At 39.0% G+C, this 17,366-nt stretch overlaps 2 protein-coding genes across 10 annotated transcripts in view; one reads left to right on the top strand and one right to left on the bottom strand.

Annotated features, from left to right (window-relative positions):
* Positions 1–825: 825 nt before the first annotated feature.
* DBI (diazepam binding inhibitor, acyl-CoA binding protein) lies at positions 826–6,978 on the bottom strand. Its single transcript, XM_074301837.1, has 4 exons — positions 6,789–6,978; positions 5,479–5,596; positions 2,198–2,260; positions 826–1,153 (listed from the first exon to the last, which is right to left on the bottom strand). The coding sequence occupies exons 1-4, from the start codon at positions 6,795–6,797 to the stop codon at positions 1,080–1,082; spliced, it is 264 nt and encodes an 87-aa protein (XP_074157938.1). The 5' UTR covers positions 6,798–6,978; the 3' UTR covers positions 826–1,079.
* The window catches only part of C3H2orf76 (chromosome 3 C2orf76 homolog), an 83,342-nt gene continuing 72,935 nt past the window's right edge, over positions 6,960–17,366 (top strand). For all 9 annotated transcript variants that reach the window (XM_074301828.1, XM_074301833.1, XM_074301830.1 and 6 more), the window contains exon 1: positions 6,960–7,191. In XM_074301828.1, coding sequence (XP_074157929.1) covers positions 6,965–7,191 — 227 coding nt within the window. In that variant the 5' untranslated portion in view covers positions 6,960–6,964. The remainder of the gene's footprint in view (positions 7,192–17,366) is intronic.

Here is a 17,366-nt window from a genome sequence, read left to right on the forward strand (position 1 = left end):
ATAAACCTAAATTGGCTTACTTTTCTTCACAAAGAACATTTCATTCCAAGCCTTTGCATTATTAGCATGCCTGGAGTGTACTCTCTCCTCACTTCAACACTTTTATAAAATCTGGCTTCTTTTAAGAGTTGCTCAGATGCTAATTTCTGCATGTATCAATTACTTCTTGCCACTAGTGTTACTATTTGCCTCAAGAACTTTGTACTCATTTGGTATGTCTATACTTATGTATACAGTGTTCTCTACTAAAACATAAACTCCTTAAGGACAAAGTCATATTTTTCTTTTATTTTTTTTTTTTTGCTGCCTTGGTGCTTAGCCCAGCACCTGGTACATAACACAACATTTTATTCAATTCCCTGAACATTATCTCTTCTACTAATTTGTTAATACCCCAGTAGATAAAGTGTTGGACTTGGAGTCAGTAAGACCTGCCTATGTTAAAACCCAGCCTCTGACACTTAGCATCGATACAACTCTAAGCAAGCCATATAACTGCTGTCTGCCTCAATTTCTCCAACTGGGAAATAACATCACCTTGGGAACGGTTGTTTTGAGATCATGATCTATTTGCAAAGACCTCTTCAACCCTTAAGGCTCTATGTAAGACCTGGTTCTATAAGATATTTCACATTACCTTTTATTCCCATTAAATAGTAATAAAACTTTAAAGGCAAACACTGTCAGAGACTCTGGCATGTATAAGTGCTCAAATGTTTTCTGAACAAGAGCTTGATTTCTTCTTTAGTTCCTAATAAAGGCATAAATTGAAGTATGAAGGATAGACACAGTGAAATTTCCTTAATTTATGAGTGACTCACAGGGTTTAAAGTAACAAATGCACTTTATTGATTTACCAGTTAAAGCTACTGAGCCAAGATTAGTAACTGTTTCACTTTTCAATTCAACAGCTAGACAGCTGTGTAACCTGATGGGCCTAGAGTAGCCATGCCAACTCTCACTGCTGCACATTATTTACATGGGTTTGATTTTGACCACAGAATTAGGAAATCAAAGCATTATTTTAATTTAACTTCCAAGTGCATGGCTGATTGCTGATTGTTTGAATCCAGTTTCTTTTATATTCCGTATTTTTTTTTCAGTTCTTCCACTTTTGCAATGTAAGCTTTCATGGCATCTTCTTTGGATTTTCCTGCAAATTACCAATAGATAATTTGTCAGATACTGAAAAAACAAAAGCAAACTGATTAAGCATGCCTTCTAAATAGCCGGAAGATAAGGGAGCTTCATTCAGGTAATAAAATCCAAAAGAAGTAAGTGACTAATTCCCACCCCCACCCCCAAAGTTCCCATAGTTTAGTCTAGTGGGCTGAGCTCTCAGACTCTCACAATTTGGGAGTAGACAGTGAAAGCTAATAGTTTACTCCTCCATGGAAGCTGGCTCTAGTCCAACCTCTCAGGCAAAAGCAACCAGTTCTTAGGCCCAGATTAGGCAGATCTTTTGTATTTCCACTCCAGCAGTTAGAAAACTATGTGGTCAAGGATCACACTTGTAAATGGAAGATACTTTCTCCAGAAAGTCTGGGTGGAGTAGGGGAGCACACTGGTAGTGGAAGAGAAGCAGGAAATAATGGAGAAGGTTATTATTTATTTTTCACTTTCTTGAAAATTCTAGGGATATTTTTCTTGAGCTCAAGGGCTTCTTTCTCAATCGTATGAAGATAGAGACAGCAATCTGGAAGGAGCCAACAGGAACTTCAATGCCAAATTAGCACTCTGCCAGCTTTCTAATTGTCATATAATTAAGCAGAAGTCAGGACACTTCCTTGTCTGTGCTGTTATGTAAGTCTTGTCACAGATAGTGACAGTAGTGGTAGTAGGGTGGTTCTAAGAGAATAATGAGAATATATCCACCTTGGGTCCAATTGGAAGCTCACCTCCTTACTTTGAATGCTACTTCCTGGGAAAGAAATATGGAAAGACAAGTGGACAGCACTAGCTCTGCTATTATCAACATATTCTAGTGTCCCAGCTTCCTTCTCCTTTTATCACACCAGGGAAAGTTATTACAGGAAGTTAGTGATTTGTTTATTCTTTGAACAGCTATGGGTCAAGTCTTATCTCATAATTCACTTTCTTTGCTTATGCTCTTTTTAAGCATTGATCTATATCACCTAATGAAATTTCCCTTTTAGAAAAGGACTGAATTAAGCAAGATTTAAATATAAATGATTACCTTTCAAAGAGTTCCAGGCATCCCACTTAGCTTTGCCTTTGAAGTCCATCATACCCGGGCGTTCTTAAAATAAGGGGGGAAAAGCAAGTTAAATACCTGAGGAAGGATTTTGATCCAAAAGGTGCACACTACATAATTAATAAGTGCTTACTGAATTGAGCTAAGGCTTTCTGCAACTTTCTTGATAAAAAGGAAACTCATACTTTGAGTCTACTCCAATCTTAAGGCTCTCAAGTGTATTTCAACTACTCATTTACAAATCGGAAAAAAGGGGGGAAAACCGTTTCCAAATATAAATTCCAAGGTTTTTTTGAAGTGAATCCGGACTTTATGCTAGTAGATTGTACACAAGAAATTTGTAGTGGGCCAGAACTCTGGAAAAGTATACTTGAAACAAGGATACTTACAACAGGGTATTTATTCAATGTAATTGATGAGATAATAGTTCTCTAGTTCACACATAACTCAGTGTGTTGTAATGATGTAATCACACTGAGGTATTTTAAGGGCTGAGAAGACTGGAAATGACATTCCATCTTTGACCCTTCTCCTGGTGGCTCTCCTGCCTCCTGCATTCCTCCACTAAGATCAAGGCTGGTCCCAAGATCCTCCAGAGAGCTAGTCTGGACACTACAGAAATTCAAGTATTTTCTTAAGTTTTCATTTCCCTGTTGATCAAAGGAATTCTTGATCAATGGACAGTATAAATGCCAGGAGAAGTGGGACAACCAAATGCTGTACCTCAAAGCATAGCTCATATTTTGGAAGGAATAAAGACTGGGCAATTTCAGGCTGACACAGAGTCATACTCTTCAACCATAGCTAAAGAAAACAGACTTGTACAGAGACTAGTACCCACACTAGGGCTTTTAAAACATCCAGTGTGGAAACTGAGCGGATGCCCATCAGTTGAAGGATGGTTGAATAAATTATGGTATATAAATGTTATAGAATATTATTGTTCTATAAGAAACGATCAGCAGGATTATTTCAGAAAGGCCTGGAGAGACTTGCAGGAACTAATGCTAAGTGAAGTGAGTAGAACTAAGAGAACACTATGCACAGCAACAAGAATATGTGATAATCAATTCAGTACTGTCATCTTTTTTGCTATTGTTTGTTTGCTTTTTGTTTTCTTTCTCATCTTTTTTCTTGTGCAAGATGCTAATTGTAGAAATATGTATAGAAGAATTGCACATATTTTACATATATTGAATTACTTGCTTTCTCCCTAGGGAAGGGAGAAAAAATTTGGAACACAAAGTTTTGCAAGGGTGAATGTTGAAAACTATCTTTGCATACATTTTGAAAATAAAAAGCTATTATTAAAAAAAAATTCTATTTTATCATGTTATTTAAGGTTAGGAGGGATCTTTTATTTGTACATTATCTTATTTTATCCTTAGTTGTGCAAATATTTACATTTTAAAGAATGAAGAAACTGAGATTTTGAAAAATTATGTGATTGAGGTTACAGTTAGGAAGTAGCTGTGCAGAATATGAAGCCAGGTCTTCTGTTTTTATTTTTTGTCTATGTCTCCAACTGGACTGTAAGGTTTTTAAAAGTAATGACTACATTTTTTCCTTCTTGTGTTTTCTCCCTTGTACCTTGCACAATGGTAAAAAATATAGTAGATATTCAAATAAAATTTACTAGTAGTTTCTCTAATAAGAGGAAATTACCCAGACTCAAGTGCTGCTGCTCAATGTCCTCTCCTAAATTGTCTAGACTACCCAAACTGTATTTATTACTAAGTTTCCTTGCTATAGAATGGCAACTTTGTTGAAATAGCACCTACTAATAAAGGAAGGGCTGGGAAGGATTTAGGAGTAAATCAAGATTGCTCAAGGCAAAGGTCTTATAAAACAAAACAAAACAAAAAACCAAACTTGGCTATTTCATGCTATAAAGTCAAACAAATTCCAAGACTTCACCAGCCAAAATATAACAGTTTAAAGACCATTCTGATATTTTGTAAACATTGCCAGGAATAGGATTTTTGATGCCTAATTCTTCCTTATAATCTTTTTTGGTCACATATCTGCTAAAAAACATGAAAAGGACAAATCAGGGCATTGCTGAAGGTTAAAAGAAGATGATAAAAGTAGTGAGATGTATCAGAAAAAGTTGTTCTGTAGCACTCCCTTTTTCCCCTACTCTGGAATTTTAAAACATTCAATTCTCCGAGGAGTTTAAATTTAAGTCTCACAAAGTGGATAATTTGGCCTTTCTGTTTCTCTTGCTACAGCTTAACTCTCAGGGGACAGTAATGTAGAAAATATTGGATTGAGTCAAATGTGGGTCCAAATCCTGCTTCTCCGGTTTGCTCAGTTTCCTCATAAAATTACAGAATCTTCCAAATCCCTTCCAGATCTAAATCTCTAATTCTATAGCCAAGATTAAAAAAAAAGAGCTCTTGTTGGTTCCCAAGTGAATGGGATTGATTGACCAATGCCTTTTAAACCCTAGACATGGGGGAAGCAGGTTCCAGGAGCATATGGCAGAGCCAGGGAAGACAGGATGGCTCCCAAGTGTGTATGTCTGGGCCTCTCCTGCAGGGATTAAGTAAATGTTTTCTCTTTGTATCTGGTTAGTATCTGATTAATCTAGCACCTGACCCATCCCACACACAAGAGTAGATTTTATCAGTGATCAACCGCTCCCACTAGAGCTTTGCATCTAAAAGCCTTCCCCAACCTCCATAATTTTATCTCTCTCTTAAATCCTCAATCATTTCTTTTTATGTAGTGCATGGCTTGTTTTGTATATATTTATTTACATATTATATCCTGTGTCAGACTGTAAGCCCCTTGAAGGCAAGGACCACCTTTTGCCTTGTTTTTTTATCAGCTTAGCACAGTGCCTGACATATTCTAAGTTTTAAATAAATGTTTACTGTTTGATTGTCCCAATTCTGGAACTACAAGGGCTAGTCCTTTTGGCTTCGTGCCTTCAGTATCTAGTTGTGCGATCTTGGGCAAGGTAGTTTGCTTTCCTGGAACGTCTAGTTTCTTAGGAATTAAGTATGAGATGTACAGATGAGATCAATGGCAAATGAAGCGGGATCCTTTCCCACCCCTATCATTTCTATACTACTTTTGCCATGGAGACATTGATTTAGCTTTTTACAGGATAGTACAGTCTTAAGGGCTAGCAATTACTTTTGAAAAGAACAAGATCATCTGGACAGTAAGTTTTTCCATTATTAATTCAAAATTACCATATTGGTTAATAACCAACTTTTCTTAATGCAAAACTGCCCAATGATGCCCACCAGTACCTGTGTTTATATCTCCCACCGTGGCTTGTTTGTAGTGACTATAGATGAACAACATCTCCTCATCATTCGGTTTGGACTTCAAGTTTTTGACTTCTTCTGCAGCTCGTTCAAATTCAGCCTGATTGGCAGAAAGGATGGAGAGAATGAAGTCTGTGAAAAAGTGCAAAGCCCCGAGCACCAGGTGAACTTAGAATCCAGAAAGTTCAAATACAAAGTGAAAACAAGCGCCTCTGTTTCCAAGAAAAGTCTCGTGTTCAAAATGAGCTCTTTGTAAAATGTTTTACAAATCTTGAGGGGGGAAGTGTGTGTAGTAGAAAGAGCGCTGGATTCAAAGTAAGAGAACCTGAATTTTGACCTCAGTTTTGCTGCAGACGATCTAGGATAAATCTTTGGACAAAATTACCCTATCTGTAAAAGGACGGAGCTGTAGAAGTCCTTTCTAGCTCTTGATCCAGAACAGGGGAACGCTTCACATTTCAACACAGAAAGTGCTCATTTACGGGAGGGGAGCCCAGAAGTTTCAAGAGGAAGACTCTAGACACAAGGGCTGAGAGGGGGAATCGGCCCTCCCTCGACTAAGGCCGGTCGGGCAAAGAGCGCAGCTGAACTTTGTCCTACTGCCCCAGAGGGCCCGGCCCGGGGAAGAGCGGACTCCGAGCCTCCGATGTCCGACTCCCGCAGTGTGGGTCCCCCGTCCCAGGACAGCTGCCCGCCCGACTTTTCATGACTGCCGCCTCCACAGCAGCACCACTCCCTTTCTTTTAGGCAAAACCGAGCCCTTTTGCCCCTCACACCAGCACATCGGGCCTCTTGCATCACTGCCCGGACATTCCGGGACATGGAGTTTTTGCAGCTCTCCGGGCGCCTCCCCGCCTCCCACTTCCCAGCTCTCCTCTCTAACCCTCCCGGGGACCCTCGGGGCGCCGTTTAATTCGGCTTTCGGAGCCCGGAGCCTCGTTCTGTCACTTGCTGTGTGACAGCGCGTGGATTCCCTTTTCAGGACCCACAAGTATAAACTGCGAGGGCTGGACTTCTCCAGTTTTTAAAGGTTTTCTTCCCTCCCTCCCCAGAGCGTTTCCACTGCCTCAGGGGAACAAAACTACTCGGGCTGACCGTCAGAAAGAGAAGGCGAGGACGGCCGGGGGGGGGGGAGGAGAAGGGTGGCGGCAATGCCCCCACTGCAGTCCTTGGGGGGAGCGGACAGCCGGCACTTCGCCCGTTTGCATTGAGCCTCTTTTGCCCGGTCCCTCCTTCCCTTCCACCGTCCCTCGCGGATCCCCGGATTCCCAGCCTGGCTGGATGCCTAGTACCTGAGACATGCTGCTGGCTTAGCGGGCGGGGAGGATCAAGCGAGAGCTGCTTCCGAACACGGCACTCTAACCAAAGCAGGCAGGACTCAGCCAGCTCCCCGCCTCCGGGCCGACTCTAATCTTGGCCCAGCTCAGGCGACTTCCGTGCAGCCAATCAGAGGCTGGCCCACCTTTCCATGGAGGGGCGTGGTCTAGCTGGCTCCAGGAGGGATACTCCTCCCCTCTTCCCTCGGCGCCCCTCCCTCCTCCCTGGTCTCCAGCTCCGGGATTTTTGGCTGGCTCTGGGAAGCCGGAGCGTGCCTGCGGTTAGAGGCCGGAGGGGAGGAGGAGGAGGAGGAGCCCGGGAACCGAACTGGACGCTGGGAGGTGGTGGCGGAAGTGGAAGTGGCGCGCGCTGCTCACAGTAAGGAAAAGGAGTGGAGGAGGGGTTTCCCTTGTAGAGCCGTTGGCAGAGCCGCGTGCGGGCATTAGGGTTATGGAATAGGAGACTGTAGTTTTCTCTCCCTGTGAGCGGTGGAATGGCAGAAAAGAGCCGGAAGCTAATTTTTGTCGTCAGCTGGTCCGCACATTGGCCGGGGGCGGTAGTTGATTGAAGGCTTGGGCTACTTCCTGGGGCTCGAGGAAGAGAGGAGCCCACCCCAGAGGAGACGTACCTGAGCTCCCTCTTACTGTAGTCCCGGAGAAACTGCGGCGGGAGAGAGATTAGAGAGTATCTAATTTATTTAATGGGAGAGATTTACAGGGACCAAATGGGCCCGTGCTTTGGTCCTAGCTCTGAATGAGACTATGGTCTCCGAGAACCCAGCTGTGAGAGTTCTCAATGACCTACATTCACGTGGCTCAGATACTGGGGTAGACTGAGGCGGGGGCGGAGTTAGGGTGCTGAGGGCGCGAACGGGGCGGGCAGTCGGGTCCTTACAGGGTGGGGGGAGGAACCCCGGACGTGGGAGGGGCAGCTAGAAGAGACGGTGTCCGACCTTCCGATAGCTAGGGATGGGAGAGGCGTTCTGATATTTTAAAACATAAGCTCTTTTACCCTTATCAAGTATTCTGATTAAGAGGGAGGGGAGGTTTTGGGGGACCGAGAAGCTGGGAAACTGAGTCAGGACTATAAAAGAGATCTGTGGCTTAACATTCCCTCGCTCCTCCCTTCGCCCTCTTCCGGTACTAACCGGGCTACAAAGTGTTGTGACCGAGATAAGCAGTAGTCTGTAAAAAGCATTTTCTCTGCTCTCTGAGAACTAGGAAAAGTCTGGGTGGGCGGGTCTGGGCTGGGGGAGATTTTCTGTGATTTCCTAAGGTGGTTTGCTTTCCTTGCGGGCACAGCTGTGCCAGTGAACGATCTGTTCACTTAGGTGTGTTTACCCTGGCAACTCACGGCATCTGTTTCATTTCCTTAGTTTGATTCCTAACCTTGGCAAAATTTTAAACACACGAAGAGTATTTACCTCACTTGTTGAATCTGTCATTAACGTTTTCTTGGACTCCATTTGTCTTAATGCATCTAAATCTCTCCTGAGGAACTATGATGAGTCACTGTGTACCCTGATGGAAGAGCTTTTTGGACATGGCCTTGTGAATACTTTTTTCATTCTTTTTAATTGAGATAGGGGCGTTTTGGAGAATAGTTGGGTTTGTTATAGTGACACCAAAGGAAAGGAAGAAAATTTTTAGAAGAGCCATTTAGACATCTTTTTAAAGTTTAGGGAAAAGAAGGAAGTGTGGAATAAATATGACAATTTTTAAAGGAGGTTTATTTTGGGGTTTGGAAGTAAAGTTAAAGTCTAGTTAGTGAAAAGTGAAGGTAGAGGTAAAAGGGCATCGGAAATAGGATTCCAGTGGACAGAGATCCTTGGCATGCCAGGTGTAAGGCTGCCTGCCATGTTAGGAACCTCTGCCTAAACATGACAATTCTGATAGTATAACACATTATATTACAGACTTTTTTTTTTTAATTTTATAATTATAACATTTTTGACAGTACATATGCATGGGTAATTTTTTACAACATTATCCCTTGCACTTACTTCTATTCAGATTTTTTCCCTTCCTCCCCCAACCCCCTCCCCCAGATGGCAAGCAGTCTTATATATGTTAAATATATTACAGTATAATTTAGAGACAATATATGTGTGTAGAACCGAATTTTTTGTTGCACAGGAAGAATTGGATTCAGAAGGTAAAAATAACAGTTTACACTCATTTCCCAGTGTTCCTTTTCTGGGTGTAGCTGGTTCTGTCCATCATTAATCAATTGGAATTGGATTAGCTCTTCTCTATGTTGAAGAAATCCACTTCCATCAGCATACATCCTCGTACAGTATCATTGTTGAAGTGTATAATGATCTTCTGGTTCTGCTCGTTTCACTCAGCATCAGTTGATGTAAGTCTCTCCAAGCCTCTCTGTATTTCTCCTGTTGGTCATTTCTTATAGAACAATAATATTCCATAACATTCATATACCATAGTTTACCCAACCATTCTCCAATTGATGGACATCCATTCATCTTCCAGCTTCTAGCCACTATGAAAAGGGCTGCCACAAACATTTTGGCACATACAGGACCCTTTCCCTTCTCTAGTAGTTCCTTGGGGTATAAGCCCAGTAGTAGTATGGCTGGGTCAAAGGGTATGCACATTTTGATAACTTTTTGGGCATAATTCCAGATTGCTCTCCAGAATGGTTGGATTCTTTCACAACTCCACCAACAATGCATCAGTGTCCCAGTTTTCCCACAGCCCCTCCAACATTCATCATTATTTGTTCCTGTCATCTTAGCCAATCTGACAGGTGTGTAATGATACCTCAGAGTTGTCTTAATTTGCATTTCTCTGATCAATAGTGATTTGTATTACAGACTTTAAAAAAGAAAGCGGGATGGAGCAAAAATTCATGGTTTTTGAAAATCATGTTTTTCTTTGTCTATAGAAATACAAATTTTTAAAGTTCAGAATTAAAAAAACCTTTACGTTAGTAGTAAAGTACAATACCTTAAAAGAATTGTAATTAGAAACTGATTCAGGATATCTAAAAAACAGCTTGAATCAGTATATGTATATGAAATGGTTGATCTGGAAACAGTTGAATGTAAACTTGATTTTTTTTTTTTTAATACCAGCTAAGCTATTGATTAGGCATACGATTCAATTTTACATCAGTAGAATGAAATAGAAACAAGTAAAGGCTATCAGGAAAACTGTTTCAGAGTTCCTGTTTAGCTCTGGTCTTTTAATCGGCATGCTTGAAATCTTTGCATTGAAAATAACATTATTCTGTTGAATTTTTAAGTGCACATTAACATTTGTAATTTAAAAAGTGCATTTTAGCTAATTATAAATAATAGATTATATAGATTATAGCAGTGATATGGATTGAGATTAAACCGCCCTTCCCCCTATCAGAACAGAATAGTTTGGATTGCCTGCAGAAAATTGCCATGCTCAATTAATGACCCCAGATTTAACACAGAAATAAAAAGTTCATCTTTTTAACACCAGTATTTTATTGCTATTACTTAGGGGACATGGAACACAATAGCCTCTGAGGAATTAGAAATGAGTAACAGAGGACAATAGAAATGTTTGTAGTAAGTATGGATGGGTTTAGAAATAGAACAAATGAGGAACTTTGAACAATAGGAATGATATTTAAGTGGTCTAGTCACTTAAAGAGGGTGAGGAATAACAGGTTGACATTTGCCTACTGTATTGGTAACCTGTTGATTGGGGAAATTGAAGAAAGTCTCTGGGAGCATGTTAGGTGGACCTTCTGCCAAATTTTTGGGAGGGTGGATGTGATTGGCAGTTGTACGTAATAGATAAACAAAGATCAGTTGGGATTTACATAGTTGGAAGAAATAGCCAAATTGAAGAGCTCAATGTCCATTTGAGTAAAAATTAGTTTAAAAAAACCTGGACTCACAGAGTCCTAGAATTACAGTAGCTCTGAAAGCAACTTTCAAATGCATTTTTTATGCAGTGTTCCATCCTAATTAAATCTAATCTGCAGTAGGAAAAAACTTTTAAGCATTTCTATTTTATTGCCATACACTAAACATTTCTGTTTTATTGCCATAGAGCACACTTGATACAGTAGAAAAGAACATTGGATTCAGTAGTAGATCTGTATTCTTAGTTTTGCTACCCATATTACCTAACTATATGACAGTTATTAATTTAGAATGTCAAAGATACTTAATCCAGCCCAACATTTATTGATAATACAAACCAAATGAGCAGTCAAGGCCATTTGTACAGGAAGACTACAAGATGTCTGATGCCTCCCAAGTTGTATTTTATAAAATACCTTGCATAGCTGAATTCTAATAGCCAGTGCTATTTAGCAACCTATCTTAGGTTGCCTACCACTGAAGTGTTGTGAATGTCTGAAGATGTGGTGCTAAGGGCTTTTACCTTTTTTTTAAACTCTAAGTTTATTTTTAATACGCATTGCTTTATGAATCATGTTGGGAGAAAAATCAGAGCAAAAAAGAAAAACTATAGGAGAGATAAAAAAACAAAAAAGAAGTGAACGTAACGTGTTGATTTGCATTCAGTCTCCTTAGTTTTTTTTCTGAATGCAGATGGCATTTTCTGTCCAAAGTCTATTAGAATTCCTTTGGATCACTGAACTACTGAGCAGAACCAAGTCTTTCATAGTTGATCATCTCACATTCTTGTTGTTATTGTGTATAATGTATTCCTGGTTCTGCTTGTTTCACTTAGTATCAGTTTATGTAAATCTTTCCAGGCCTTTCTATAATCAGCTTGTTCATTTTTTATAGAACAACATTTCATTACCTTCATGTACTACAACTTTTTTAGCCATTCTCCAGTTGATTGGCATCCACTTCTTTTCCAATTCTTTGCTACCACAACAAAGGCTGCTACAAACATTTTTGCACATGTGGGTCCTTTTCCCTCGTTTATGATTTCCTTGGGATACAGACTCAGTAATTGATGAGGAGTAAATGATGACGAAATGGGTTGGTTCCTTTTCTCTCTCTCCTTCCTTCCCCAAAGTAACTAAGGGCTGTTTCGGCAGCAAAGGAATTTGCTACTTAATGCTGTATGGAAACATAGTCTTTATTGATTATAATGGAAACACCGGAGAGCCGGTGGGCAAAATGGCTGCATGGTACAAGGCCCATTTTGCAAAGAGTAGATTTTTGAGTTCTCTTTTATACAAGAGCACAATCATTAAGCCTGAGAGTGATGTAAATAAGATAAGGACTCTCTTGTTATCTTTTGGGGACAGACAGAAGTCTCTTCCCAAAAAGGAATTTCCTGATGCCATTTGGTCTGTTTGAGCAGATTAGAAGGGGGGGCTATAAAACCCCAGCCAGCTCAGATAGCCCAAACTAGTTTGACCACATCTTGTATCAAAGGTCCAAGTCCCAAAGGAAGTTGGAGATCAAACTAGGAATATCAAGGGGCTAACACCCTCTACTGTAATGACACTGCTAGGTCAAAAGATATGCACATTTTATAGCCCTTTTGACATAATTCCAGAATGGTCATATTAGCCTTTCTGAGAGGTGTGAGGTGGTACCTTAGAGTTATTTTAATTTGCATTTCTGATTTTAGAGCACTTTTTTCATATGACTATAAAAGGCTTTGATTTCATCATCTGAAAATTATTCTTATCCTTTGACAGAAATGGGATTGGGAAATGACTTGTATTCTCAGGGAGGGTGTGATCACATTCTAAAACAAGAAAGCCAGAGATGTAAAGGGCTAGAACTGAGCAGATGCACTTAATGCAAGATAACCTAGCGCTTGAGGTTAAATACCCACTGGACAATTCTCTATTAACTTATGCTTGGAGGATGACCCTACTCAACTCTGTGCTGGCTCGATCTGTGGGTGTAGACATAGAAGAGGAGGGGTGGGAAGGTCAAAGGGTGGAGTTGGAGAAGCAGGATCATTCTTGGGGGGTGGAGAGAGAAGTGACCCCAAAAGACCAAGAATAAAGACTTTTGCTTATCCTGACTCTAGCTGATTCTAAGATCTCCAGGGTACTAATGTGGGCACAACAGTATTAAAAATTTGACACAGTTTTTTATATATATTAGAAATGAGACCTTTGTCAGAAATACTGGCTGTAAAGATTTTTTCCCAGCTTTGTATTTCCTTTTTAATCTTTTTTCTGTTTTTTTTTTTTTTTTTAGTATGAAACCTTTTTAACTTAATGTAATTGAAGCTGTCCATTTTGCCTTTCATAATGTTCTCTAGTTTTTCTTTGGTCATAAATTGTTCCCTTCTCCAAAGATCTGATAGGTAAATTATATATGGGCATTTATCCTGAGGTAGATTGAAGGAACTAGATCTAGCTTCAATCTAGGGAGGAAGCACAAATCTTTGAGTACTTCTATTACAAGTTGATCAAATTAGATTGAACACTTGGGTTGTAGAATAAGGGTTGTACTTATTGATAATATAAGCCTTTCTTCTTTCATGTTCTACATTCCCCTCTGGATGAAGACATTCTTAATTTCCTTATCTGTAAAAATGAGGGAGTTAGGTTGCCTGATAGCTCAAGTTCCTTCAACCTCTAAAATAATCTTAAATGGAAATATGTAACTTAGGTAGTTAAGTGTTAATATTATTTTCAGATGAAGAAATTAGTAAGAAGTTTTAATTTACTCAATATTGGTGGATTATAATGGTGATTTTATGGGATTAAATGACAGGACTTAGGTTCAAAATACTGGTCTATTACTTATTGATTATTTTTATATACTCCTAAACCTCAGTTTTTCACCTGTAAATTTTGGGATGGTTTAGGATTAAGTCTTAAGGTGCCTTCTAGCTCAATATTTTTGATTCTGATTGGGCAGTATATTTTCCTTTATGGGATCATACTAACTTTTCTGGTGCTAACTATTCTACATGATGTGGTCTTACATTTAGATCCTTCATTCAGTCCTAATGATAAAAAACTGAGGCCCTGAGAGGCTAAGTGATTTTCCCAAGGTCCAGGTAACAATAATAATGACAGCTTTAAGGTTTGCAAATAACTTTACAAATATTTTGTTTTGTGTCTATAATGCCCTTGGGAAATAGATGCTGTTTTATATCCTCATTTAAGAGACTGAAAAAACTGCAGCAGACATAGTTTAAATAACTTACCCATGGTCACACAGCTAATTAAGTCTATCTGGTCTTCCTAACTAGACCAAACACTCTCTTATCTGTTGTGCCACCTAGCAGCCTAGGTAGTAAGTGGCAGAAGTAGAATGCAAACTTGGGACTTGTCACTATAAATCCAAGTGTCTTCTAATACTCAGCTTCAGTGCCTCTCCCTTCGTCCCTCTACTTCCTTCCCTCTCTCTCTCTTTTTCTGTCTCTGTCTGTCACTACCTTTTGACATGATGCAGTTCTGCTAAAAAGTTTTTGTTTTTGGCATCAGTCATTATTTCCAGTCTCTTCCTCCTTTTGCCAACAAGGATCCATAATTTGTGACAAGCACATATAGTTAAACAAAATTATCTACACATTGGCTGTGTCTGAATGTGCATATTTTATTCAGTACTTCTGGTTTGTCAACTATGCCAAGAAATACATGATTCATCATCAGTTTTCTGGATTCGTAATCGATCATTGCATTAATCCTACTTTTTAAGTTTTTCAAAGTTGTTTTCCTTTGTGTAATAGTCATAGTAGAAATTGCCCTTCTGATTCTACTCATTTTATGTAACAGGTCACATAAGTTTATTTCTTACAGCATAATAAAATTTTATTACATTGAGTTTCCTAATTTTTTTTAAAGCATGTTTTATATTATTTTTTGAGTTAATAATTACCAATTGTGAATAGCACAGATCTGTTGCGCTGCCTTTGTGTCTGTTTAGGCTGTACTCCAAACAAAACCACTGATTCCTGTCACTAGGCAGCTCCCTAAATCTGTAAGTTTTAATGCTGCCAGGCTGATTTGGTAAGAGTTTTTGCACCAAAAGCAATGAAATCACAGGCTGAGCCAAAACAAATCGGTGCTTTCAATTGTTACGTCTTTGCAGCTATATATAGTGGCTGACTCAAGCTTTTTTTCTATGTGTGTTATGGATCCTTTTGATGAGGTTTAGATTTAGTAAACCAAAATGCAATTAAGGTTTCTGGTGGTCAGGGAATTAAATGATAAGGTCTAGTGGCAGGTTCGGGGTTCAGGGGACCAAATGGAGAGATTTGTCTCCCCTGTAACCCCTTGAGATTTGGCACAAAGGTAGGGATTTTTGGGGACTCCCTTCTGGTGACACAGAGGTTCTCTGTAAAAGAATTTACAGACCTGAAAACCTAGATTGATAAAAGGGTTTATTATGGGGATTGGAAATAAGGTTAGAAATCCTGACAGAGAAGCAAAGTCTGGTTAGGGAAATAGGTGAGGATAAAGAGAGGATGATATTGGAAAGAGTATTCTAGTGGACAGAGGCCCTTAGCATGCCAAGCATAGAGCTGTCACATTTGGAACCTCTGTAAAGAGAGAGTTTTAGTTTTGGCTCTTTTTTATGAGAGATTTAGCTGAAGAGGGCCATGGGTGGAGTCCCAAGTTGGCTCCTCCATGGGTTTCAGCTTGAGCTAGAATTTGAATTTAATTCTTTGAGTTTCAGGACTGAGCCAAGCCCACTCAGATAACAAGGGTGAAACTGTTTGTCCCTCAGGCAGAGTCCCTCACTGAGGCAGAATTGAAGGAGATTTTCATCTAAAGTAGTGATATCCTCATATCATGATTAAAATTTATGAAGTATATTCTCTCTCTCTCTCTCTCTCTCTCTCTCTCTCTCTCTATATATATATATATATATATATATATATATATATATCTATATCTATATCTATATCTATATCTATATACAGATATATATATATATATAGATAGATAGATAGATAGATATAAGCCCTTGTGAGGCATACAATGGAAGTGTTATTTTTTTTTTTTTAATAAATGAGAAAACAGATTTAAATGAGAAAACAGATTCAGAAAAGGTTAGCCTTGTGATCACATAGCTAAATAAGCATTTAATCTCTAAAGAGATCTAGTGGTAACTCATTCTGGTACTGGATTGCACTAGTAATTATATTCCTTAATACGTTGTGTTAGATCTGTAGCCTGCTTTTGTAAACAGTGTTGACACCTAAAAATCACAATATCAAAAATTATTTGCTAATTTCTATCTCTGTTTAAATAATATGACTCAATTATCCAGAATATAGTCAAGAACAATGAGTTTACTAATTGTTCTAATAAATTGTACTAATAAAATCATTGCTTGAAGTTGCAAAAGTTAAACTTGAGAATGTTAAGGATTGATTTCTACTTACAGTGTACCAAATACTGTGCTAAGTGGTGGGATTGCAAAGACAAACAAGAACAGTATGCTCTCATGGGAGAACAGAACGAATGAAGGGCAGCTGGAAAGAGGAGAGAGGTGAAACTTACAATATGTAGAAAAAGTACAATAGAGGCCTGGTTCTAAGGAAAGTAATTTGAAAGCCCATCTAATAGTGTCTCAGGGACAGAAGTCATAGTTTTAGTTGTGAAGGAGATAATAAGGATTATGGCCAGAGTACCCTTCTTCCCCCTCCCTAGAAGAAAATATGAGAAGAAAAACAAAAGTCCCTCACTAATATATAGTCAAAACAATTTTCCCCATTGGTTAGGTAAAAAAAATTGTCATATTCTTTATTTTGAGCCCACCTTGTTTTATCATTAATCCACTAGAATTTTGGCTCATTTTGCTAAGAGTCACACACAGAATTCCAGTAGAATTCTATTTATATATCACCACTTATTTATCCATTCCAGAATTTGTGAGTACCCCTTCAGACTCCCATCCTTTGTCAATTCAAAAAAAGTTGTAAATATTTTTATATATTCTTTGTTTTGTTTAGAACTCATCCCTCCTTTAATCTCTTCCTGTAATTTTGCCTCCTCTCTTCTCAACCCTGTTTAAATGAGAATGATGTTCAAATACTAGCTATTCATAGACTCATCCCTTGCTCTTTATTTATAGAGATATCTAATTATGTACCCTATTTAACTGACATACTTTCCCCTTTTCCTTCCTTCCCCTCTCCTCTCCAGTGTATTCTCCTTTCCCTCTCTATTCTTTTGATTGAGACATAATAGAACTTTTCCCTGGCCTGGTTTAATTGGATTTCTTCTTTGAAACCTGATGATAGGATTGAGAGGAAAAACATGTATCATTTCCCTATATTTCATTGCAAGAAATTTTTCTTTTGTTTTCTTTATTCAATTCAATAAAGTGCCTTCTATGTGCCAGGCATTGTGCTAAGTGCTTAGGATACAAATAAGAAAAAGAAAAATAGTCCTTTCCCTCAAGAAGTTTACAATGGGGGAAATAATATATAAAAGGAAGTTGGAAAGTGGAAAAGGGGAAACTCAGGCTGGGGCAAATTTTATTCCATGAAATTGAATCCAAGTAGAACTGTAGGTGAACATTGGAATGAGTTGGAAAGTCCAGATCTGCTCTCTATAAAGGAAGACTTTGAAAATAGTCGAGTGCTTCAGGAAGGAGAAGAGGCCATGAGAAGTGGAAAGGTTTGGTACCTTGTTTATGT

The sequence above is a fragment of the Sminthopsis crassicaudata genome, chromosome 3, assembly GCF_048593235.1.
Source record: "Sminthopsis crassicaudata isolate SCR6 chromosome 3, ASM4859323v1, whole genome shotgun sequence".
Taxonomy (NCBI): Eukaryota; Metazoa; Chordata; class Mammalia; order Dasyuromorphia; family Dasyuridae; genus Sminthopsis; species Sminthopsis crassicaudata.

Bases quoted from the DNA above. Each gene is read 5' to 3' on its own strand.
- DBI (XM_074301837.1), bottom strand. The intron at 2,261-5,478 runs GTACTGGTGGGC...CCTTATTTTAAG, and splicing joins GGTGGGAGATATAAACACAG to AACGCCCGGGTATGATGGAC. The intron at 1,154-2,197 runs GTAATCATTTAT...GGTAATTTGCAG, and splicing joins TGCCTGGAACTCTTTGAAAG to GAAAATCCAAAGAAGATGCC.